General features: G+C 46.1%; 1 protein-coding gene and 1 non-coding gene across 2 annotated transcripts; one reads left to right on the top strand and one right to left on the bottom strand.

The window, feature by feature from the left end:
• Positions 1-7174: 7174 nt before the first annotated feature.
• Positions 7175-7295, bottom strand: Trnal-caa (transfer RNA leucine (anticodon CAA)). Its single transcript has 2 exons — positions 7258-7295; positions 7175-7220 (listed from the first exon to the last, which is right to left on the bottom strand). It is a non-coding gene; the product is annotated as a tRNA-Leu (tRNA).
• Positions 7296-7522: 227 nt separating this feature from the next.
• LOC119383754 (receptor-binding cancer antigen expressed on SiSo cells) lies at positions 7523-25557 on the top strand. The gene is made up of 5 exons (XM_037652055.2): positions 7523-8047; positions 9188-9460; positions 14024-14119; positions 18139-18478; positions 21083-25557. The coding sequence occupies exons 1-4, from the start codon at positions 7895-7897 to the stop codon at positions 18388-18390; spliced, it is 774 nt and encodes a 257-aa protein (XP_037507983.1). The 5' UTR covers positions 7523-7894; the 3' UTR covers positions 18391-18478; positions 21083-25557.
• Positions 25558-25983: the final 426 nt, after the last annotated feature.

The following is a 25983-nucleotide window of genomic DNA, read 5'->3' as shown; positions in this document are numbered from 1 at the left end:
CTTGCTCGACGATCCGGGTTTTCTTTGCCGTCATCCTCCTCGCGGCTTGGGCATTGGGTCAGCGCTTCGCGGGGGCATCCGGATCATGGAAGAAGCAGCACCTCCACCAGATGTCACGTAGTCGTGACGTCGACGAAGACAGCAGTCAGCAGGTCCGAGGTGAAACTGTCTATTTGGCCGAACTTGTGGCCGAGAAACTGATAGTCAAACTACAGCAATACACTGATAGCGGCGGACAGAACGTCGACCGTCGATCAACTGACAAGCGATCAAGCGCGTCGGCTTTTATACAGGCGCTATCGAACTTTCCAGCAATATCGCTGGAGGCGGCGTAATCTCTAGACAAAGCTGGAACATTCGCGTGCGGGGCGCAATCTTAACAAACCGATCTACTACAATCGCGACGCTTCTAGAACACTACTTCGCCGACAGCGTCGAGCGTTGATAACCGTCCCTGCCGGTCAAAACCGAATACATCAAAACAAGACAAGAAGTGGGCGCGGCAATATGCAGTTAACAAAACGGCTGGAAGCGCACCAAGACAGTGTCATGTAAATCATGCCGTACATTACATGCATGTTACGATTTGCGTGTTAAGACCTGTCATTTATGTTCGTTATGACCATAGGCGTGCGCAGGGTTCCTTACCAGGGGGGGGGGGGCGAAGGGGGGGGGCGAAGCGAGGGCGCCCCCCAGGGGGGGGGGGCGCCCTCGCTTCGCCCCCCCCTTCGCCCCCCCCCTGGTAAGGAACCCTGCGCACGCTTACCAGGGGGGGGGGGGCGCCCTCGCCCCTAGTCACCTAAGAGGGGGGCGCAAAGTCTGCTCCATACACTGACTTCATAGGGGGAGGGGCTGCGATGAAGCTTCGCCCCCTCTAAAGGGGAACCTTGCACGCCTGAGTTCTAGGTCGTTGATAGGCTTTAGTTAGGTGATGATAGGTTGTTTCGACGTTGATTTTCAATGCAGAGAGGTTCGAGTTAAGTCATACACAGTCACAGACACGACACGGATGTCCAAACTCGAGTCCAGAGAGAAACTCGATCGCGCTGAAACCAAGCGCTAGCACCTATCATAGATCAACGGGCACGTAGTCGTTGGCGTAGACCTACCGTCGCTTCGGTGTCTTCTCGCAGCCGCCGTTGCCTTTCCCCGTTCCCTAGTGTATGGCTAACTGTTGCCTTCATTTTTGATGGACCAGTGTTGTGCAGTGGGATTAACCCAAGGATTAACCCAATTTCTGTGGCACATAACCATTTATGATGATCACAGTTTTCTGATAGACCGCACAAATTTCTGTCTAACATAGCCATTTGTTGGGCTAACTGTTGTCTTCTTCATTGTTAGTGGACCAGTGGTGAGTGGTGAGATTTACCCAATTTGTGTGGCATATACCTGAGGGGTCACACAGGGCAGGCCACACAGGATAGGCCGCACAAATTACTGCTGCCTTAAACTGCTTCGCTGTTAAAAATTACGGCAGCTTCGCACTCGTGCTGCCAAGCCTGAAGGAAGAGCGCAGCTGGCGTGGCCTTCCTGGTTCCTCCTTATTTTTTTTCTTTATTTTCTTCTCGATTTCTTTCTCTTTATCTCAGCTTCTTGTATCTCCTTTTTTTGCATGTATTTCTTTCTATGTATTTACTTCTACTTCTTTTTTTCTATCTATGTATATTTCTCTTTCTTCCCCTTCTTTCTCTCTCCTTCTTTCTCCTTCGGTCGTGGTCCCTGTGTTTTCTGCCTCTTTTTAGTCTATATTTCTTGCTACCTCTTTCTATGTCTTCCTCTGTCTTTCTATCTTTCTTTGTCTTTATTCCCTTTATTTCTCCGTATCTTGTCTTCTTATTTTTTTTTCTATCGCTTTATTTCTCTCTCTTTTCTTTCTCTCGTTTTCACGTGTTCGTTTCCGTTTGACACTCGTGCCTGCTGTACACGGTAGTGGGGCCTGCCCGATTCCTGTGGCGCATACCAGCCTGAGGAGTTCTGCACGACGGAGCACAAGTTACCGATAGCGTAAACGGCTTCGCTGTTAAAAAAAAAAGGAGTCTATGACTGTTGAAATTAAAGGTCACTTGGCACAAATACAACTGTGAAATATGACTGGCCGAAAGCTCGGTATGCGCTGTGAGATATAACTCGTGGTACATATATATGGGCCACTAATTGTACGCGCAACGCTATACTATAACGTTACGATGTTATAAAACGTTTATTTAATCCATTCTGACTCCCTCAGACTCGTAGCGTCGCTATCACCTCACTAAAGACGGTTCACTTGAACAGTCTTTCTCACTTGGACTCGCGAAACGGCAGCCACTCATGCGCAAGGCTCACAGCGAGTATAGTAGCAGTAGTCTAGTAGCAGTGGTTCTTTATTTGAAGAAATATACAGGAAAGGAGAAAAGGAAAAGGAAAGTTGTACTGATGGCTCGAGCAGCTGACAACTGAACGCACCCTAAAAAAAAGAGTATGTGTGACTCCATTCGGGGAGTCTTGACTTGCCACGTATATGACTCTCTTTGAACTCTCTTGTGGGTCACATGACTCTCTGAAGAGAGTATAACGATCTCCAAAGGGAGTTGACGTGCCTCTTTAAAGAGAGTCATATAAATGGCAATGCAAGACTTCCCGAAAGGAGTCAAAAGTCTCCTTTTTTTTCTTATAGTGTGGAGACATTGACGTTCGCATAGAACGTGGCCCATGTTCGGGTGATAATGTATCCTATGCGCGCTTTGTTTAGCACTTTGTTTACAGGCTTCTTCGACAGAGGGCGATGGGCAGCCAACCCGATCACTATCATTTCAAGGAAGAACGTAGATGATGAAGAGCTTGCGATAAATAATAAGTGCACGATTGTGTATGATAATACATCAATTACAGAGTACAGAGACGTTCAATGCGCAAAAGGTTGGTGTACATACTGCTGTGCTGTATAGCAGGTTTTCTCCGAAAACGCTCACAACGCACACAAAGCCCACTACTTACGTCACCTTATGGTGATCACATAAATACAAGCCATGACCATGACAACGCTGGACATAACATTCAAAACCAGGTAAAATAAAAATAAATAAATAAAGAGGATTTTGCGTCGATAACTTCTGCGGGTGGTGACGTATCCAATCCGCGCTTTCTTAGGCTTTATTTTCAGGTCAAGCTCAGACGATGCCCTTTCGGTCGCAAGCGAACCTGACCAGGATGTAATATCTTTGTTGCAATTAGCTCGATCATTTTGCAAGTCTAGGTGATCCAATCGATGTTGAGGAATTCAATCTCGCTCGGCCTCGATTACGATCGAGGATAGCCACACGTGTGAAACCGGTTCCGTAGACTTCGAGCCTGAGCCCCAAATGACGCGGAATGAACGAATGAATGAATGAACTTTACTTAAGATTAGTCCGAAAGTATCCTTCGGGCGGGGCCCGGGGGAAGACGGGTTTAACCCTTGTCCCGCCCCACCCTACGTCGATGAATATGGCGGCCCTCTGGTGACGGCTCGAAGTCCCTGGAGCAGGGCGGCATCTTCGGCTTGCCAAATGGTGCAGAGCTGGTGGGCCAGCTCGTCGCTGGTGAGTGCCACCTCCCAGCGGCAGCGACGCCGACAGAGGCGGGAAGCAAACTTTTATCTCCCTGTTGCTAGCTTCGTTTTTAAAGGAACCGACAACTGATTTTTCTCGACCCATTTTTTTACGGCGCGACAGAAAGCTCACCCTTCAGCAGTGTTTGTAGCTGGCACGTAAGTTAATCCAAAAGCACGCCAGTTAATGTTTAACAAGCAGTATTTTTCGATCTGAACAAGGGCTGTAAACACGGACGCACGCTTCCTCCCGAGCAACGCTGAGAATTGAGCTGAGCGATGCCGCCAGCCCCTTCTTCGCGAATTTGGAAGCTATCGTTGTTCCTTGCGTTTGGGGCATGATTTCTATAGGTGAATTTCAGTGTCCTTTTCAAAATAAATTGTTGCTGTGGGCGTGTGACTATTCAAATTCGTGCACGAATGTTTTATTATAGCTGTTTCAGAAATAAGTCCAGCTGATTCTGCGTGATGTTCATTTGCCGATCATTTTTTTTTTCTTTTTTTTTCCGGCTTTGCATATTATGCAGTTGACAGTGGTTGCAAAGAGAACGAGCGCACCATGTAACTGTTTAGTTTAAACTTACTTTCATAGTTTCGGCGACTAGCTACGTTTTTTAACCTCTCACACGGCTTCCCTATTGCGATTACCCAAATCCAAATGTACTTGCTCTCTATCAGAGATTCGTCTGCGCTTTCAAGTTCTGTAAGCTAAACAAACTCAATCATGATTGCTGAAACGGTTGAAAATGTTCTAATGGGACTCCACTGCGATCGAAAGTGTCCTGTTTTCAGGAGCGTGGCTCTACTCAGGCGGCGAGTACTTTCGCAGCCCTTCTCGCGATTTGTGAAAGCTATCGTTGTTCTGCTTTCGCAGGAGTAACTATGCTTAGCCACCTTTATTTCTAGCTTTTCAACTACTTTTGAAAATAACAAGCTGTTACAATGAGATGATGTGCCATTATACACCTTCCCTGTATCTGTACCGCGTTGTGTGCGCATGCGTCCAAGGTTGCCTGCGCCTGTCATGGGTGGCTTGTCCCGGGGTCGTTACTCTCTCGATGCACGAGCCAAGGCAAGTCATCGAAAACGTCACTACACGTATGCGAGGCCGCGCCGAGTAGCAGCGCGCGTCATTTCTGAGACCAAGAGGTAACAAAACTATGTCGCTCCAAAATCTTAGCGACCTGGAAACTGCGTGCACGGTTGCATGAGCACTCTGAAATGTTGCTCAAGATGCGCTGATGATCATGGGATCTTTACGTCACGCGAAGGCAGCGCCACTTTGATGCATACTACTAACGCAGGCCTATATGTACATTTTTATAGATTAATACTTTTAATATAAAGAAACGAAATATATTTCACTACTAACAAAAAAAAAAATCGTCGACCGCGTACAGCAATCAACAGTCACGTGGCCGGGTTCATCGGACCGTTCATATTCTTGCCACCAGAGGCGCCACAGGTCATTTTTCGCGACTTTCAATTAAGAAATAAAAATATAAATCCATCTTTCACGAAAAAAACAGGGTTGGTTTGAGCCAATGCGACGGACAATCCTTCCATCAGTGGAGTCATCTCATTTCATGGTCATCTATGTTTCAAGGTCGTGTGAGGCACCGAAGTGAGCACGCCAGGTACGCTTGTACTTCGTTTACCACGCCTTGGCGGCGCTCGCGTGAATGGAAAAAAGAATGTAAGAAGAAAAATCCGGCAGATCCCACGCGCCCTACGGGAATCGATGTAATGCGAAGCAGCCAGCAAACAGCCGCATACATCGCCTTATTTGTCTTTGAGGCAAATGAAGTCATTCATGTCATGACATATCTTTCTATCGCATACATGTGTGCGTGTACAATATTGTATATACCATGCTTATGAAACGTATATTCTGGTATACATACAATGCACGACCTGTCACTTATGTTCGTCACGTGCTCATGTCATGCCGTACCAATTTTGGTATATATCCAGCTAACAAAACAGCCGGAAGTGTACCAAGACAGTGTCATGTAAATCATGCCATACATGACATGCATGTTATGGTTTGAATGTTAGGACCTGTCGTTTTTGTTCATCATACAGTCACGTCGCGGAATACCAATTTAGGTTCATATCAAGCTAGCGGAACGGCCGCGAGCGCACCATAAGCGTGGCGTGTAAGTCATGCCGTACGTAACACGCATGTTATGATTTTCATGTTACCAGCTGTCATTGATGTTCGTCGTATAGTCACGTCAAGCAATACCAATTTTAGTGCATATCAAGCTAGCGAAATGGCCGCGAGCGCACCATGACCGTCGCATGTAAATCATGCCCTGCATGACATGCATGTCATGTTGCCACCTTTCATTTATTTATGTTCGTCATACAGTCATGTCGCGCACTACCCACTTTGGTACATGTCAAGCCAGGGTGTCGGAACGAAATGTTTTTCGTTTCGGTTTCAGTTTCGTTCCACCGCAAAGAGTTCCGTCCGTACAAGTACAGTGTAGTACAAGTGACCCCTTAGGAAGCGAGAGTTGTTGTAGAGGCAGAAAATTTTCTGCGAGAATTGACGTCCAAAGGCCTACAAGGCCTTTGGACGTCAATCCTTGCAGAAAGAAGAAGTTGCGGCAAACAGGGGCGGAGCCAGACATTTTTTTCGGGGGGGAGGGGTGGGGGGCGTTCGACCATACCCACGGCCGGTCTGGAGGCGCGCGCTCGGAGCGAGCGCGCGCCTCTAGACCGGCCGTGCCATACCTTACGTATGTTCGTGCGTGCATTTGTGTGTGTGCGTGTATATATACGCAAGCAAACTTGAAAATTTTCGTGAAGGGGGGGGGGGGGCGGGGTTGACCCTCCCCCCGAAACCCCCCCAACCCCCCCTTGGCTACGCCCCTGGCGGTATTTCCGCCTCGTCACAGCGTACGTGTGCGAAATCGATTGGAGCGTGACTGTCATAGAATTTGTATTAAAAGTCTGCAGTGTCTAAAAAAAAGCCTGTATTTATTTATTAGGGTTGTGGGCTGGGTATTGACGTTGTAGCCACCATAGTTCTGGTCTGACGTACCACTTAATGAATGCCATAAATACAGAGACGACAATATGTTAAACTTACGGCTGGTGACATAGTGGTGGTAATTTGCGCAAATATACAACTGATAATTAATGTGCGTCAAAGATATATATATGACTACCGGTAGCCGAATGAGCTAAGACCAATCCAGAGGTGATGATACGATGCCAAACGCCTGCCTACACCTCCACAGGTAGAAAAAAAAAAAAAAAAGACATTCCCTCTCATGGAAATATATGTACATGGCGATATGTTGATTATACTTGGGAATATATATGTCATCAGACGCACTTTGATTAGGAGTCTCACTACGACGTGCCTTATAACCATATCGCGGTTTCCGGGACGTAAAACCCCGTTATTGAATTAATTTTAGCTACTTAGTAAAAGGGTGCACCGCACGCAGCTACGGCCAAAGGTGTTGAACAAAAACGATGTTGTTTGTCGCGTCATAGGAACCACTGAAAGTAGATATGCCCCCTTTTAAAAGCTGTCTTGCTTAGTCATTACTGTAAAAAGAAAAAAAAAAGACTAAAAAAAATTTGTGTCAGAAGTGGGATTCGAACCCACGCCCACATTCGTGGACCAGAAGTCTCGCTCGACCCGCAGTGCGGGCAAGGCATACAACCTTGAGTCTGGCGCCTTAGACCGCTCGGCCATCCTGACACGTTTTGCCCGTGAACATAAAGCGGTATATATCCAATATGGCAACTTTACGCAGTGTTTGTTTTGTTTTCATGCAATATATTGCAATGAGCAAACACACACACACAGTTACAGATAACGGTTGGTGTGCGATTGCTCTAAACTATTTCCTCGGAGTACTCCACCGTCGCCCGCCACCGCAAACGAGGGGTACGTATTTGTGTAGATGGCAGCTCCAGCAGTTGGTTACATTTCCTGATCGGCAGCTGTTCGGTTCCGCTTGTAGGCTGCGGCCGGCGGTTGCCGAAAACGGAAGAAGGAGAAAGTGCCCACCCGCGTTAACCGGTGTTCCGTGTCGTAAGAAGGTCCACAGTCGCTTTAGGACGTCCATACATTCTCTACCTCGATCTCTGGTGCGCCAGCGGGGGTGTTTGCGCTGCCACAGCGCGATGACCGATTCCAACGTGAGCCGTGGAGGCGCGAACCCAACTACCGTGTTTACATTCTTGTGCGTAGCCGCAGCCACTCGCCTTCTTCATATTGCCACCTGTTCCGCGTCGGTATTAGTACAACAGTGTCACCTGTAGCAACGGCGGCTCCGCGAACGCGCGCGCCCAACGATGGTGAACTTTGCCAAGGCGCTCGTCACCAAGGTGTGGAAGTTGGTGTTGGGGTTTTTCGGCGTCCTTCGCCGTGCAATGTGCTGCTTCCGAAAGCGCCGCAGGGCATCTGACGTCGGCCTGCCCGTCTACCTCACGGCTCACGGGACAGAGGTAATTTATAAAACGACTCGCCGACCAGCGTCCGTCGCAAATCGCGCGCCCATTTACTGTGTGTTCTACTGACAAACCTGTTAGCGTCGGTATCGTCCCCACAACCACGTGCAGTTCTCTCGTGACTTGATTCGGTGCACTGCAGACGTGGAGCTACACATGAATGATCGCTGTTGTAGCGACTGAATCGTTTCGATCAAACGCCATGCCCGAGGTGGGACGCGTTTGAAGTGTGGGTCAATTGGTACAGGACAAGGAGAGAAGTGGCACACCCAACTACTGGACTATCAACTGTGCTAATATTAATACGCGGTCCACGTAATATTAATATTAGCAAACTGTTTCTAATAAAGCACAGTTGATAGTTTAGTCGTTGTAAGTGCCACTTCTCTCCTTGATCCTTCTGATTGGTTCATTCTTTCAGCGTTATATCGCGAGTTGACGAAGTTCAGTTGTAAATTCAGCGGTTATTTGTGTGCACCGTGATGCGGTATTTCGTCTAAACGATAGTGAGAACTTTAACAACACTCAATGCAACGTTAGCTTTCAAGTCGGAGGCGTGTTTGTAGCATATTCATAAATATTTGCAGTGCCTCTTGTGGCACGTAATTTTTTGGGGCGCTCATTTCGCTGCTTTGTTGACAACTTGTGAACGTTCAACAAAACAGTCAATGCAGTTTTAAATTGCCAGTCACAGGTATGTCTGTTGCATATTTATAGAAACCATACTGCAGTGCCTCATGTGTTACGTGATTTCGTATGCGCTTGTTTCGCTGCAGCCTCTTGGAAAGGAAATGACTGTTGGTTTTATACACCATAGTAATGCTGCGTTCACAAGCACTGGAAAAGGCATACTACTTCACCTGCACACAGCTTTTTCATAAATTAGAGCTAGCAAGCACTTCAGAGGTGAATGAACAGCAGCAGGATACGCATTTCGGCTGGTTGGTTCATCATTACTAGTAGAGAAACAGTGATACAACGACAGGACGAAGAAAAAGGACGCAGACCATAGCACCATGGTCTGTGTCCTTGTTTCTTCATCCTGTCGTTTTAGGGCTGGTTTTCTGCTAATACTTCCAGACGCCGCTACCGTTGCTTACGCGAATTCTTCTGAGGTGCATTCGCTCTTGTATGCAGCCATGCACCGTACAGCGGCTGACGGATGATCTCCAGAGTTGGGACTCCTGGAACGAAGAGAACGGGCCTGTCTCAGTGCAAGTAGACTCTTCGGGGAACCAGGGTACCACAGGGGGTGCCCAGAGGCACGCTGCGGCTGTCAATGGCCCTACGAGCGGATGGCCGTCTGGCCCTGGCAATCGTGGTTCTGGGGACCAGAGAAGGGACTCGCAGAGCGACGACGACGTGGACTTCTTCAAGGACATGGCACCCACCAACATCCGGCAGAAGAAGGTGCGCACCCTGTCGTCGTGCTCACGGCCGAGTACATTATTGCAGCAGACATTAGAGAGCTTTAGGTTTTGCGAGCCCAAAGTTAGGTTACACCAACCTTCAGGAGGCGTATGAAAGTATCTATGCGGGGCATGGGAATTGGGGTACACAAATGTTCCTTTGGATACTCAAAGCTGGTTTGGCCAGGCCAAATCCGAAGCTCCCTGTTGTCTGTAAGCGCTAATGGATCCGTGCCATGCGTTCAGCAACAACAGTACTGCGGTGCCCTGGATCCGTCCCGACTATAAGGGTGTGCTGTGCAGAAACATTAGGTCAGGCAGGTGTAAGACGTTTTAAAAGACTCCTGATACAAAAATTCAAACACAATTTGGCTGTTTCATTGTACTGCTCGGTACACGTAGGTTTCATCTGTACAGTATCAGCCACAAATGAGGCCTAAAACATACCTTAATTGAATTTTGGAAGTTGGTTCAAGCACCAAATATGACAGTAAAGCACCTAGCGATATGGTCATCAAGCAGGTCTGTTTTGTAAACAACACATCACGTGCTTTGGCCACGTTACTGGAGACGTGGTGAAGAACACTGGTAGTCATACCCGATGACACAGAGCCTAACCAGAGACCCACAAAGCTAACATTCCTGTGACTTGCCTGCTTTACTGACTCTGTGTAAAGCTCTGAGGGTGAGATAATCATCGACTCACAGTATTCTCATTATTTTCTTTCGACAACAGCACTGATGCGACTGAGAAAGAAAGTTCTGATATTTTGTTGTAGGCCAAAACGCCACAAGACATTGCTGCCGGCTCCACTGCTGCATTGCCGTCAGCGTCTTCGATAGCATGGTGTCTGCAGACGTTAGGAAGTCTACGGATAAATTAGAGCTCTCTCTTGCCGGGATTGTACTGTGTCGTGGACACACAAGTGCTTCGACTCTCTCCATCACGCGGCAGCACCCGCATTGACACGTGCAATTAATGCGATTCCACATCCCATTGAATGAACTCCTGATGAACGTGTGCGCTGTATGTACGTGAAATTTGTATTCCTTTAGAACTGAGCGTTGCCTGGTCTAAGTACTAGCCAGTAAAACGTTACATCACGCCTGTTACATATGTTATGTTACACATATACCCTGTTACAGAGCACATAAAAGCAGGCAAATACAGCAACAAACTGCTGTCAAGTGTAACTTGCGTGGCCTGTGTGTCCAATCCAAAGGTCGCAACAATGTTGTGCTGTCAGTGCTTCCATCGTCACTTCTCGGCATGCTGCTTTACAAATGATCGAAGTGAAAATGGTTCAGAAGATCTGATATTGCAGCTGCTCGAAGGCTCACGGAAATCTTCACCTCTCTTGGATGGCGACGAGGCTGCTGGCAAGATTCATGCAGTGAATGGAGCTCTTTTAAACTGCTATTTATACTCTTACCCTCCTATGCCAATCGCCGCACTAGTTAAACGCTGTGGTTTGGTGGTCAAAGAAACAAGCACTCACACCGCTCAACATAGACGAAAGAGCAGCACATGCATGGCAGAAGGTGGCCAGCGATGTCACTGGTATTCACAGTCCCTTGATAGTATTTGTTTACAGGCAGGTTGAGTAGGTCACAAGGCTGCCAAGTGCTCTTCGATATCGAAACAGCCAGCATTTGAAACATACAAGCATATAATTAAGCATTTGTATCACGCTAGGGCAAATGAGCTTCTTTTTCACAATTAATGATTCAGTAGCCACTAATTAAGAGCAAAAAATGAAGGCTTACAAATTTCGTTTCGTGTAAGAACTCGTTCAAGATGTTCAGAGCATTACTTTTATGAAAGAACAGATCTTTCGTAGGCAGAAGAATGATGTAGACACAAGATCTGATTGGTATGCTGCCACAATGATAATGTGGCATGAGTTTTCGTGAAGTAACATAACCTCTCTACAAAGTGATAAATCCCATTCAACTACTGTATACTTGATATTTTAATTGTATTAGAGTTCAGCGACAGAAAGCTCAGTTCGGCCATGACATGTAAAATTTGTGTATAGTTGACAACACCTTGCTTATCGTTGCTGCTTGCTAAAGACCTTAGAAAACTAAAGTACTGTCATTTATTGTTGACCTCTAACGTCCTCTTCAGAACATTTCACTGGTTGCTCTGATTGTCTCACATTGCGCGCTATGTTTCATATACACACAGTCCTTAGTGCTTATGGTCTGCATGACACACCGCGGTGATAAAGTGGTAACAGTGCCACAGTGCTAACAGTACAGTGGTAATGATCCCCGCTGCAGCGGTTGCATTTTAAATAGAGGCAAAGATGCTAGAGGCCCGTTAAAGAACCCCAGGTGGTGTAAATTTCCGGAGTCCACCACTACGGAGTGCCTCATAACCATATCGTGGTTCTGGCACATAAAACCCCAGAAATCAGTTATCAGTGCAAGTTGACCCAGTACAATGGTCCTAAAGCACAACATCACTGCCGCTCCAAAACCACAATGTATTAAGTAGCTCTACTGACATGCATTTACAGGGATGTACAACCTCCACTGCATGCCTCTTGCATGTAAAAGGATGACGACACCTGTAGCGTTCAAAGCTTGCAAAATGCCTGTAAGACATCTTAATTTGATAATCAAGTTAATCTTGAAATGCTGGACGTGGCATCCTGGACATTACTGTGGCAACATGACAAAGAGCAACACTTCATGATGCCCATGGTTAATGATGGGAAGAGGCAGGAAAGAATAGTCACTTGTAGGTGGAGGGACTGTCTGCCTAGGCGGCATGGTGACACAACAGTGTGATTATTCTTGTCTCCTGTAATATTGAATCAATTTGAGGAATTCTTCTGGTAAAAACTTAAGCAAGGATTATTAAGCTTCACCTTTAAAGGGATATCGAGCAAAATTTGTGCCGCCGAGATTTTCAACCAAATTGAAAGATTGGGTGCTGAAATCAGTAAACACAACCATCATTTCAGGCAAAATCTAGTGGAAAGTAATGAATTTAATGCGTTTTTGACAAGTTGCCTCGTCTAGCGGCTGCACCGTGCACGTTTAGTGTCTCCAGAAATGGGCGTGCCAACCTTACCAGCCAAGGACCAATTCTTTCGACCGGCTCCACTCCCACCACGGTTCCTAGAAGCACTACGAAGGGCACCGGCAGCGAACAATGCTCCTGGGTGCGATAAAGCCCCCAAAGGGTGGGGCACGTCTCAGCGCCCTTGTGGAAGGGGGAGAGCGGGATTTAAAGTAGAGGTGGAGAAAGAAAAGGGGAGAAGTAGCAGGACAGAAAAACGCACGCCCTCCATCCACTGCGGGGACAGGTGACGTCACGACCGTTGATGCACAGCTCCGCACGTGCCGGAGTGCTGCCATTTCCCACTCACAGTCCTTTAGAAATACAGCCAACTGTTCAAAAATATGTGAAATGTACTCTATTTATCGGAACAGTCGTGTCTTTGGAGTGGAGTGCTGATGTTTGCGTCATTTTTTCCAATTTTTTTTTTTCACTAACCTTTCAAAGGGATACCGAAAAACAAAAAAAAAACGGCAGGCCTGCGCAGAACGCGCAGCGCAATCACAGTATAAGCTGGCGGAGCGGTCTTCGCGGGGGCCGTTGTAAACTCTCTTGGGGCGCCTACTGCAAATACAGTTGCGAGGTACCCACTACCCTACTTTGCATTTCTAAGGTAATATGCGCACCTATGTAACTGTACACTTTGTTGTTGCTGTGGTGGAGGAGGAAGATAAAGCATTTTGGCTGAGCCCTTTGTAATGAGTGGGAAGCTTTAACCTGCCCACTCATTTCGTACTTCGCCTGGTGTGATGCCTTATGCTATTCTACTGCCATGCAATGTTACATCTGTTGACGCGTTTCCTCATCATACATGATGCTTTTTCTGAAGCTGTTTCAAGCGCTGGCATAGCTCTGTAGTACAATACTTGGCTGCCACATAAAATGCTCGGGTTCAATTCTAGCTCGAACCCTGACTTTTTCGCTCACTGACGGCGCTGCCTATGGTTACATCAGATTTTCTGTGACACGAGCTTCTTGACACTGTCACGTTAAGATGCTGTGTTGGCACCCTAAAACTTCGACTGTATAACTAAGATTTGCAACAGAGCCTGGTGAGAGGCTTGCGAAGTGGTTCAGATGGGATTGGGATCTTGCCGTGGAACACCAATATCTGAAATACCACTTGGGCTGCTGCTGTGCACACCGAATGTTCTTTTCATGAATGCCTGCAGTTTGTCCAATAGAAATAGGATTGCCGCAGCTGGGAATGGAAACTTCAACGTTGTGCTTAACAGCGGGACACCCATGTTTCAGTGCAGAACGCTGCCAGCCACCGCATTATATCATTTAGGCACTCATAATCAGACATTTGCCAGATGCCTGCTCGTATTTCTCACATTGCCATTCCATCTTGGCAACCACCGGTATTCATAACATAATTTATGTCCGTGGTGTGACTAAACATGTCCACTGTTTCTTGTTTTATGTTATTGTGACTGTATCACTGAGCCATTCATAATGCTATTTGCCTCTCTTCTTTGACAACTGCAGTACATACCTCGGGCTGAAGACGGTCTCGGAGCGATGCCCGGTGCTGGTTTCTCTAGTCGTCTCAAGTTCGATGCAAGGGCCGTGCTGCCGTACCAGGTGAGTAGTACATTGTGATGTCTTGGTTCTTGGTGTGATGTCTTGGTTCTTTCTTTAAAGGGGTACTGACACAAAAATTATGGCATCGCGTTTTTTTGCTGCAATGTGTTGCTGGGGGCCTGTTAGTCATAACACGGCACATCGTTTGCTGCAGTGCGCGACAGATAAATAATTACAGGCTACTCATTACGGACCTGTGTCAGTTTCGGTTTCAAAAACGACAATCCTCCGGGTACAACTATCACCACCTAGCGGGTGCAGCGCTCGATCACGTCAGCACACAGAACTGTGACGCATTTCCACACGGTTCGCGAGCAGCCGCCGAGAAGTAGGCTGCTGGAGCAAACGTGGCAAAAAAACATGGCGGCTATGATGCCATCATAACTTGTTGCGTCGTGGTGACATGACAGAAGCAGGGGGTCCCCAGGGTCCCCTTTGAGAGTGTCAATAGAGCGAGGATGTCGATCGCTCACACCAACTTCAAAATTCATTTAAAATACCTTCCAAGCTATATTCGCTGTTGATATTTTGCAGATGATATTCTCATGTTCTCGGGAATCGATCCCGCAGGCTATCTCGGCCGCGAAATCTTGTGTCAGTGCCCCTTTAAAAAAAGAAAATGAAAACTGGCTTTTGCATTGGCGGCGCCACTCTTCGGTTGTTGCAAAAGTCTCTGCATGGCCTCCGAGACTGCGCACCGGGTGGTTTTTAAAAAACTTCCTGGCATGCAATCTCGGAGGCCATGGTCTCTGAACTGCACGTCATTAAGGTGACCCCAGGTGACGCCACTAAAAAGAGAAAAAATACTTGCTCCGTGTCGTTACGCGTTGAGTTCGCACTGCATATGTGGGGCCTCGCCACATTGGAGAGTGCTTTTCCAAATATTCCGTGGTATCCGTGTCGTTCGCTCTTCATTTTTGATGTGGTGCACGCGTGCATGGAGCAGCCCCTGACGACGTGCAGCTTTGTGATTTTTCTCCTTTTTTTTCTTGTTTTCTTTTTTTTCGGAGGACTGCACCTTCACTACCGAGGAGATGTCTAATTAGGCGTTAGCGATAACTGTCTGAGATAACGATGGATCTGCGGAGGTTGATTCGTCGCGCACTTTGCCGTCGTGTGCTGGGCTGCGGGTTCGCTAGACCGTGGCCTCCGCGATTAGTTCTGGCAACGCGACGGCGCGTTGCCGGAGCCAATCTCGGAAGCCATGGCTAGACGATGACGGGGCAGCGTTGTATCGATGTCCTACGAACGTCCAGTATTTCCATCCCTCACGAACAAGCAGTAGAGCAAAATAACGCCGTTTCTTACCGCTAAATAAATGTTTTGGGTGAGCTTTGCCTTCAGTTCCCCTTGTGTTTAATTTGTGCGTTTCTTTTGCGAATTTTCATGCTGGAACTGCATATAACGAAAACCTGTTTGTGAAGAATTTTTTCGGGAATTTGTCAATTTCGTTATATCCAGGTTTAGCTGTATTTACATTAGCCGAGAAAAAGTAGTTACGGTTCAAGCAGAAACCAGCTAGCACGACTGTCTTTCACAGGTGAAGGGCAAGTGCACCGCGGTTCTGTGGGCGGAGATGACATATTTTCTTAGGTTGTAACCAAGTATAGTGCGACCTACACCCGTCGGCACACTAAATTCGCGACTGTTCACACTGCCGTTGCTTCGCAAAATAGGCTGATGTCCTTATCTTGTGCATTTAATTTGTTCAGAGGTTACGTGAGTGGAGTTGTGCGACTCAGAAAAGTTTAGCAGCAAGCGAGTGAGGCAAAGCGGTCACTTTTTGCCGAAGGGGCCATTTGCAACGAAATGTGACCAGTCGCTTCGGGCTAACTTGGTTGCGCAACCAGTGCTATTCGCAGGTGCGAATGAGCTTTTAATGATCACTTTGCCGAATGATGAAGTTTGTTAGTACGTTACAGAAGGATTAGTTAGAAACTACACAAAGAAATATTGTTGGCATTATCACTGTTGATGTTTCCATATCTAAAGCTAGACAGTTGATGAACCCTACCTCGTTCACAAATGCCCTGCAGGCTCTCTCGGCCAGTAGTCCACACCGTGTATTGTTTACTCGGTGTGTAGCAGCGATCAATGTGACGCACTCAGCATTCCCAGTGTACGTGTTGCAGAATCCTGTGTGAAATTTCCTTCGTTAATTAAAAGGACACTAAAGGCAAATATGGAGTGGACGTCGATTGTTGAAATAGTGCTCCAGAAACCTTGTAGTGCTTGTTTTGTGTCAAGAAATTGCTTATTTTGATAGAAAGTCACATTTTAATGGTTGGCATACCGTTAGTGCAAGTCAAACCTCCCGCCTCTAAGAGCGGACTTGTGACGCTGCATGCGTAAGTCTGCTGTAAAGGAGTGCTGACCAGCTTGCTGGCCTTGGCCTTATAGCTTAGTCACTTATATCCAAGTGTATGTTGTACCAGAATATTATTGTATACGTAGCTCTGTCAATGGAAGAGACAGGAAGATCAGCATAACGCCATGTAGCTAGAATTACTCACGATAATACCTAAACTGAAGTTTGGCGCCACCGTCTATGCGAGTTTCATAAGAGGCACTGTGCCTTCATGGAAATGATGATATGTGTGCCTGCGAGGCTCGTGGTGACTAGCGTTGAGTGAGCCATGGCCTAAAATGTGGATACGGCTACGCATATTAAATTTCTGTAAACGAATCTGTCTCCCGTCAACATTTTACACCAAAAGTTTACTCACCTGGCAAATGGCAAAAAGAAGAAACAGACAACAACCTGACGTAGAGGGAATACTGACCTTGTCATCTGTCTTCCAACTTTAGCAGCTTGTCGCTATTTCTTATGTTTCATAATATTGTACATAAAAGCAGAAGTTCTGGAAGCTAAATATAATGTTTTGTGTGATGCTAAGAAAAGAAACAACTCATTACATGCTGCCTGATTACAAAATGAACCAATATGCATGCCACGAATGTTTCTATCCAGACGTGTCTTCGAGATGTCCGGGCTCTTAGTGAACAGTGCCAATCTGAATCTGACACATTCCAAAATTACCATGCATACAACAGCACCGCAGCACCAGTTTTCTGCCTAAGCAATTCTCTCATGATTGGAAACTGATGTCAAGCACCTTTCATTTAACTCAAGTATACATGCTTTTCCAATAAAATTTGTTGCTGGGCTAGTTGGTGCATAGTTAAAATATCAGACGGTAGCGCAAAACGGGACAAGGACGAAACAGGAAGAAGAGACGTATACAAGCGCACACTACCAACTGATTTATTCTCGAAAAGACACTCAATATATATGGCATTACACACATGCGCAGACGGCCGAAATCAAAAGCGATCTTGCAAAAGAAACAAACTCACTGCTGTGCAGGACGACAGAAGGAACGCTGACACACCCACTCCCGTACAGTTTAGTAATGAAATAGGCCTCAGCCAGTTCTCTTGCGACTGCGTCACGACTTCGCTTTAAGCTTTCCTGGATGATTTCGGCCGTCTGCGCATGTGCGTAATGCCATATATATTGAGTGTCTTTTCGAGAATAAATCAGTTGGTAGTGTGCGCTTGTATACATGTCTTCTTCCTGTTTCGTCCTTGTCCCGTTTTCCGCCACCGTCTTATATTTTTACATAATTTTCCCGTACAGACCCATGTTCCTGTTGCCGGTTTTTGCTTGAAAACTTGGACTTCCTGGCAAATTTCAGCAAAGATTCCGTCATCACTGCTCAGCCAAATGTAATATTTTAAGTAAGGACGTCGAACTTTTAATTCTTAATATGTGTAGTGTTTACATTAGCAGCGAAAAAGTACCCGCTGTTTGAACGGAAGCCACCTGGCACGACTCTCTTGCACATATGAATGGCAGGTGCGATGCAGTTCTGGGGGCGGAGCTTGTATTTATTCTTAGGCTGTCACCGACTGTAGTACCCGAATGTCTGTTGTAAACAGATCTGTTTTATAGTACTGTACATCAGCTAGCAGTGTAAACTGCCTCCATTTATGCTTGTGCCCTCTTACTCGCCCAGGGTGCAGAATTGGGTGTGCTTGAGGACCATGACGACACTCCGGAAGCCAGCTGGGAGGACCAGGCAGAGCTGGAGGTGGACTCTGCGATCCGCGAGAAGCGCCAAGCCGAGAGGGAGCGCCGCATTGCGGAGCACCAGCGGAGGAAACGCGAAAAGGAGCAGCTGCGCACCGGTACAGGCAACGTTGCTCCAACTGCCAGTGGCGGTGGCCCGCATTCTTCGCCACCCAGCACTAGAAGGAAGGTCTTCTAGGGGGCTGTTGTCGCTGCTCTTCTCGACTACAATGCACACTCGTTGGGAGACCAGGAATGGGCCCCTGCCTTTGTTGGCTTTGCGATCGGTGGGTATTTTAAGCGCTAGTTTCTTTTCTGACATTTCGTTTCTTCAGTCGGTAGGCAGTTCGTTCGGTCACCGGTCACAAACATTAAAGCACATGTTGTGCAAATAAACCAATTTGGACTGCGCAGTCAAACCTGAATCTGTCGAGCTCGGAAGGGGTAGCGAAATAGTAGTTCGATGTATTGATAACTTGTAGTACAAGCTCTAAGTATCTCAAGCTTATCCTAAACCTGTGAATGCCTCAGATGATCACTTCAGATCATGGGAAAACAGGAATGTACCCATTTGTTTCTTTAAGTTCAACGCATAAAAGTTTAATTATTAATTGGTTTTTATCTACACTTCCGTGTTGACTGGGGGTTCTTTCACATTCTTGAAGCAGCATGGTGGTCCCCTTTCCAATGACAAACAGCCATAGATAGTGTACTACACTTAACTGCACAGTGGTTAGTTCTCTCCACTACTACACTAAGAACTGTAATGTGGAATGTGACGACAAAAACTATTTTTCTTATTTATGGGGATAAAGTGATGGTAATTTGCATGCAGATGTGATTCGTTATGCTGATATTATAAGTGAAATCAGTTTTGGGCTATCTGTCATAATTTTTTAGTTACAACACTTTAGCGTTAGACTCTCATTGGCAACCCTAAATAAATAATTAATTAGTCATGAATTCGTCAGTACTGTTGCGTAAGCATATTCAAAAGGGCCCATTCTGTGCTGTAAGGTTATTGGTTTATTTTATTAATATTCAAATAAGCACATGAAACATTTTTTGAAATGTCCTGTACACATTGTCTTACCAAAATCTTTTACAGAAAAAAAAAGAAACAATGATAAAAAATTTTATATCACGCGCTCACAGATATCGACAGCTTTCAGGCGCTCATGAATGTTTCAGGATCCAAGTGCAAAAAGCGGAATGGTTTCATCTTTATTTTTTTTGTGAAATGGCACAGGAATGACTGACAGCCGCTGCACGATAAATGACAGCTGAGAAAATGAAGCTCAAAGGACATGGAGCTCAAAGCTAAGAAGACGGAATTCAGAGCGGAGCTGCTTTTGTTTTTCACTGGAGATGTGCAGCACTATGGTTACCTTTATTTCCGATCTCTCCTCCTTACGATGATGCCGATATGCCGGCACTGTGTCAAGGGAAAGCGTCAAGACTTCCACCTCCTGAAGCCCGATTCTCTGATAGTTTCTAAAGACAGCTCACTAGTAATGTACTTTTTCTCAACTTCTACTATGTATTTTGTTGTAATATTTCACCACGACGTAAAATGTGGTCTGAGGATTGCAAAAAAAAGTGAAAACTAGGATATTTTGACCAAGTTTACCATTACCGTTGCCATGTCCCCCTTAAAGGGACACTAAAGGCAAATATTAAGTCGACGTTGATTGTTGAAATAACGGTCCAGAAACCTCGTAGTGCTACTTTTGTGCCAAGGAAGTGCTTATTTCGAAATAAAATCACGTTTTAGTGGCCCGCATCGCGTTAGCACTCTTCAAATCACCCGCCTGAAAGCGGTGTCTCTCACGTCACTGCTGCCGTGCCCAACGTTGCCCGCCTTTACTGAGCGGCGGCGTGCACTGGTGGCGTGCGCCACTCGGGCATCCGGCAACATCACATGCATGCGGTATTTTGTCGAACTTTCTGTCAGAGCGACTTTCACGAGCGCGCACAATACACGCGGCAGTACGCGATACCGAAACTACCACTGAGACGCAACCGTGTGAGCGAATCAGGGTGCCGGGCGAAGCGCGGTTTGGTGAAAACGGAACCTTTGAACCAAGCGCGCCGTTCCCCATGGCAACACCAAAGAGGTTCTTTTTTCCATGAATCAAACAGAAACGAACAGGCAGCATTTTATTACGTCTCTTGATCCACGGAAGGTTCTTTTTTTATTGCAGCTAGTTTGATTACGAGTGATTAATTGTAGTAGAACTCTCTCACGTCATCGCGATCATTTCCAAAATGTACCGCTCGTGGCGCTCATCGTGTGATATATTTAGCTTAATTTCTCGGTAAGTAGGGCACTGCTGTTGATAATATTGCCTTTTTAGACGTCATACATTGAGCTTTCACTCTGACATAACTTGTTATTTGCCTTTAGTGTCCCTTTAATTCACACGTCGTTAATTTGAATTTTTTGATGATTCAAACTAAGTAGTATGGTCCGGCCAAGCTCCATAGAACTCCATGTGTCAGAGACCACTAAATTGCACGCAAACCAGATCTGTCATGCATATTTTGAACTATGCACCGCCATGGCTGCCTCTGATGATTTACTTTCCCCAGTAGGATGGATAGATGGGCTAGCCGATGATTCATGTTCGTTCAAAGAACTGTCATTGCGGGACCAAAGACGACGGACGAGAAAGAACCACACTCACTCGTGTTGTGTGGTTCTTCCTCATCCGCCATCTTTGGTCCCGCACTCCCAGTTCTTTGAACGAACACTTTCCCCACTAAGTCATCACACAAGGCCGCAGCTAGTGCGCCTTGTTTTGCTGCACTGGTTGGTTGTGCCTTATTGCTGCAGTACCTTAGTGGAGTAGCATGCCTTTGTTTCTTGTGGCACTTTGTTTTGTGTGCAGGTGGTGCCAAGCTACAAGCGAGGGTGTGGTTGCCCCTTCAACAATACGCAGCACAACTCCTTGTCGTGCCCGTGCAATGCCAACACTAACTAACTGCCCAGTGACGTGTGCCTGTGACCAAGTGACCGGTGGCGCGCAGTTTGAAATGCCAGGACCCTGAAGGAATGATCTTTTGTTATCCTCATATTGTTGGCGTTCAAGCTCAAGGATAGTACGTTCTCGACTGTGCATCGGTTCAGTTTTTCAAGTCTCTGCACAATGCACAACAGTCATCCAAAAAAACATTGACTGCAGTGTATGGGATGCAGTGTTGACCTCCCTTCTTGCACTAGAGAATGTATTATTCCACTTTTCTTTTTTTTCTTTTTTTACAACAGTTAGTAGGAGTGTTGTTAGAGATTTATAGTTTGGGTGTGTGTTGTGTAGTACCTAGGTGACTCATTTGGAGCGTAGATATGTGGCACTTGGTTGACACGGAAATCGACATTCTGAGCAAGCGAGAAAGGGGATGACGAACATTGGATGCGGACACTTTTGTTTGCCATCTGCTCTTGTTGTAAGTGCCGTTTCTGTGAGTATTCATGTCTTTAGTATTCTCGTGCAGGCCAGCTGAACTGTGCGGCACATTGGTGTATTTTGTTCCTCCAGTGTTGCCACATCTGTGAGTGGGAACGACCAGATTGGGAGCAGCTCCTCTGCCTGTGATAGAATGTGTCACATGTGACTGTGTGAATGCATCACAGATGTCACTGTGTGAATGCAATGCAATGTGAATGCGTCACAGGTGTGACTGTGTGAATGCGTCGCGTACTCTCATCGCATGAGTTAACTGTGACGATGTGAATGCAGCACAGATGAAAGGTGGATGTGACTGAACATTTTTTACCAGTTGCTCGGTAGATGTTCAGTCACATGTTGGTCTTTTGCAATCTCAGTCAAAAGCAGGAGTGAATCGTCGAGAGTAACTACACATTTCTATTGCTGAAATGAAAAAAAAAAAAGAATTGCGGCCTGCAGATCCTCTGCAGGCTTCTGCTGCTGTACATCTCTCTTGCAAAATCTATGTTGTTCGTAGCTGCAGTGCAATGTAGCGGGATGTTTGTAATGTGTAATGCAATTGCTAAGGTAATGCCACATTGCTGCATATTGCTTCACATGCCTCGTACACGTCGTCACCCTCATATAGCGGCACAGTGATTGTTCTCAGATGTGGAAGCGCATAACGGGTTGTTCCCTCGATAAAAAGATGCTGTGACTACGCGTGATATGTTCCCGGTCAAATGTGTGCCTATGAATTCAGCAGCATGCACTTCAGTTAGCAATGGTACAAAAGTCACGGGAATTTCTTGACAGTTATCGCAGAAGCACCTGGACATGTTCCCGCCCGTCACAGAGTACTATGTAGATTGCGTTTTCAATTCATAAAACTGCAGGTAAGGATCGGTGAGCTACACAGGAATTAAATTATCTGACTGTACTAGTGTACATGTATTCTAATTTGGCTGCTGTTTAGTCTATTGTTACATAGCAGCATGAATGTGTGCGCCACACTTTCCGACCATGTCTCAAATGAGTGCAAGTTGAAGCCCATGGAAGCTGTCCTCAACTAGATATGCGTGGGTACATGAATGGACTTAATGTGGTGTTTGAAAAGGTACAGCCATTGGCATACCCGTTATCTTTGATTGTTGGATGTTATCATTACACTGCTCAATTCGAAGTGGCCGTCTGTATGCGTATAAATCTCTTCAGTCTTGAAACACCTGCATGTTCTGGCGATGGAGTACTTGCTGCCAATAGTCTTGTGCTTATGGTCCAATTTTCTGTTCTAGCAAGCTTGGGTTGCATAATACTGACCCAAACAGGAAGCTCTATCTCTCTCCTATTCTTTCGTATTCCCCTATTCCCTTCCCTGTCGTGCCAAGCCAGTATGCTCCCCTGCGGGCTACAGAAAATATTGCCAGCTTTCTTTTTCTAACAATAACCAATAACCCCCCCCCTCTTTCGTTGTTTCCTTTCTTTAATCCCAGAAGGTGTTGTGGTTGCCTTGGCTTCCTGGTAAATGTCCGAACTATGCACAGCCATTTGGCTGCAATGGACTTGGTGCTTCATTGACGCCCAGGCCCTCGTCAGTGTATTGACATTGAACATTGTGCATAATTGAGCCGTTCTGGCTTCTGTTCATCGAGCTTTACATCACGCTGTTGTTATAGTGGAAAATATCCTAGTCACAATGAGTTAAGTTTGTTATTAAGAATTATTATAAAGCCAGCTCCCCTAATTGCACCATAAGGGAGAAAGTCTTGTGCATGATTTCAGCAGCTTTGCTTAGGACTCGGTTCTTGCACAAATGATAGCTTGTAGCGAGTTTATATTTACAGTTTTTTTGTCTTGTAATAATGTTCATGCCTTGCTTTCTTTTTTCTAGTGGTTTGTAATAGTCCATTTAGTGAAAGTTTGTATACATACTTTCCACATTCTGTAGCAGATCATTTCTGTTTGATCTTTTGTGTGGAAGTATATTTTATGGTATAAAATTTTTAGTGATAGCTTTTGTGTGTGCGCATGCCACTTGAAGAACAAAGGTGTCCAGTAAGCGAAAGGTGTGGCTCTCATAGCTGAGTTTTCTGCACCCAGTGCAAATGTCTCCCGGGCCGAAATTTCCGTTTTACGTGAGTACTACATCCTCAAGGAAATGCTTCAATTCATTCAAGTGTGGTTGCTGATTTGAAAACCAACTCAGTCAAGCTGCTTTAATGCTAGAATTTCTCGCCGTGCCTGTGTGATGTTAACCGCATTGGCATCTATTTCATAGAACCCTGCTTTGCTCTTGAAACATTCCTTACAAGTGTGGTTTTCATTGAAAACATGGTTTGTTTTGTCATACCGACAATACAAACAACTACATTAATCAGATTCTAACAGATTCTAAACATGAAGGTGTGGCTGTTCTGTGGGAACGTCAGTAACTTGTGGTGTTTGTTGGTTTGACTGATTTTATGTCGGAATGTACGGTGTGCAAATTACAGTGACGTGCGTCCAGCATTCGAGCGAGCCACGGTGGTACACTGCAAATGGCGATAAGTGGCCATGCAACAAGACACATTTAATTGGCATCGGATGGGCAGCCACATACTTACGACAGTTGTGAACCCAGTTAAACTTTCCTTTCCCAATTTCTTTTTATTCTTCAGCTACAGCTGGCACACTTGGTGGAGAGCCATTTGTGCCAACATTGTTGACACAAAGGACACGATGAAAACATTAGCATTTGAATGGAACGTGAATTGAGCAGGCAGGCAATTCTCCCTGTGATCCGACATATGACTAGTCCGACATATTACCATCAACCACGTGCACCAAGATTATGCTAAAACATTTTGACGAGCTTGTTAGCTCACATTCAGCAGCTTCAGTTGTGCAGCCCCATCATTGCATCCTTATGTGGTTGTGCTTTTTACGCATACTATTAAAAAGTTCACGACAGGTTCAAAACACGACAGATTCCGCCGTAGGAACGAGTCGAAAGCTTGTCGGACATGCTTGTTGCTACGAGCGATCTTGCGTCGGGGGGCTGCATGTAATATCATACTGTGTCTCTGGTGCTTTGTTGCATTATTCTGGCTTCGATACTCCATGCTAAGTTGGACAGCAGTGCACAAAATGTTTTAGTTGCAGAAATTTAAGTCTGCCCATGTGTTTGTGTATATATATACTGTCTTAGTTCATGAAACGCTAATGCCGCATGCATAACAATTGACGCAGTTGGAAGAAGGGCCCCGATGTCGCATGCTTCTGTAGCACCTTTCTCATTCTTGCGAGGCTGAAATGTGCATTCTTGCAGGAAAGGAAAGAGCACCCACACTGTCCTCCAAGTCAACTGGTGGGACGAGACATTTGTGCGCCACATGCTGTGTATCATATGAAGCATTAGTGTGGCTTGAGTCTGGTGTCGCTAATTAATGTTGAAAAGCCCATATTCGCCAGTCATCTGCCAGACAAGAGCCCAATTCTCGCTCCAGGAAGCTCATTTTTGTGGCACAGTCGATGTGCATGCGTCTCTGCAGAATACATCTTGCCCCAGTGAGCAGGTGCCCGTGTTTGAGAATTGTAAGTTTTGCATCACTAATGTGTTGCAGCAGTTCTGGAGTACTGGAGAAAGAATCAACACCTATTCCTCCGCCAGCCGAACGGCCCAGTGTGAGGAAAATGCAACTGTTCAATTCATTCTCTTCTCTTTGCACAGTGTTTTCAGTGCTGTACTCTTGAAAACGAGCGCTACTACAGCAGTTAAAAATGTGTGCCTCATTTTAACAAGCTTGCTGCTTTTGTTCTGAGGTTCAAGATAACGTGTCTCCTTTTTGTTGCCACTGATTTTGATGCTGAGAAAGGGTGTGATGAATGTGGGACAATGTTTTGCTTAAAGAGATAGGATTATTGTTATGTATAATAAAACATTTTCCAAATTATTCAAAGGTGACCATTGTCTGACTCCCTGTACTCACACACCAAACTTATACAACTGCAACCATAGGCGTGCGTAGAGGGGGGCAGCCCCCCCCCCCCTTCTAGTCGCCTAAGAAGAGGGGGGGCGCAGAGTCTGCCCCATACATTGACTTAATAGGGAGGGGGGCTGCCGCGATGAACCTTCGACCCCCCTGAAGGGGAACCCTGCACACGCCTATGAATGCAACTTAAGTCACCCTTAACCTTAAATCTACCCTTGTGCTTCAAATCCAGGCCGCCGCGGCCACATTTTCGATGGAGGCGAAAGTGCTTGAGGCCTGTGTACTTAGATTTAGGTGCACGTTAAAGAACCCCAGGCGGACAAAATTTCCGGAACCCTCCACTATGACGTCCCTCATAATCATATTGTGGTTGCGGGACGTTAAACCCCGACA

This window comes from Rhipicephalus sanguineus, chromosome 2, assembly GCF_013339695.2.
Source record: "Rhipicephalus sanguineus isolate Rsan-2018 chromosome 2, BIME_Rsan_1.4, whole genome shotgun sequence".
Classification (NCBI taxonomy): domain Eukaryota; kingdom Metazoa; phylum Arthropoda; class Arachnida; order Ixodida; family Ixodidae; genus Rhipicephalus; species Rhipicephalus sanguineus.
This window is presented reverse-complemented; position numbering and strand designations above follow the sequence as displayed.

Excerpts from the sequence above, each read along its gene's own strand:
- LOC119383754 (XM_037652055.2), top strand. The coding sequence starts at position 7,895 with ATGGTGAACTTTGCCAAGGCGCTCGTCACCAAGGTGTGGAAGTTGGTG. Across the intron at positions 8,048-9,187 it reads TCACGGCTCACGGGACAGAG|CCATGCACCGTACAGCGGCT; the intron begins GTAATTTATAAA and ends TCTTGTATGCAG. Across the intron at positions 14,120-18,138 it reads GGGCCGTGCTGCCGTACCAG|GGTGCAGAATTGGGTGTGCT; the intron begins GTGAGTAGTACA and ends TTACTCGCCCAG.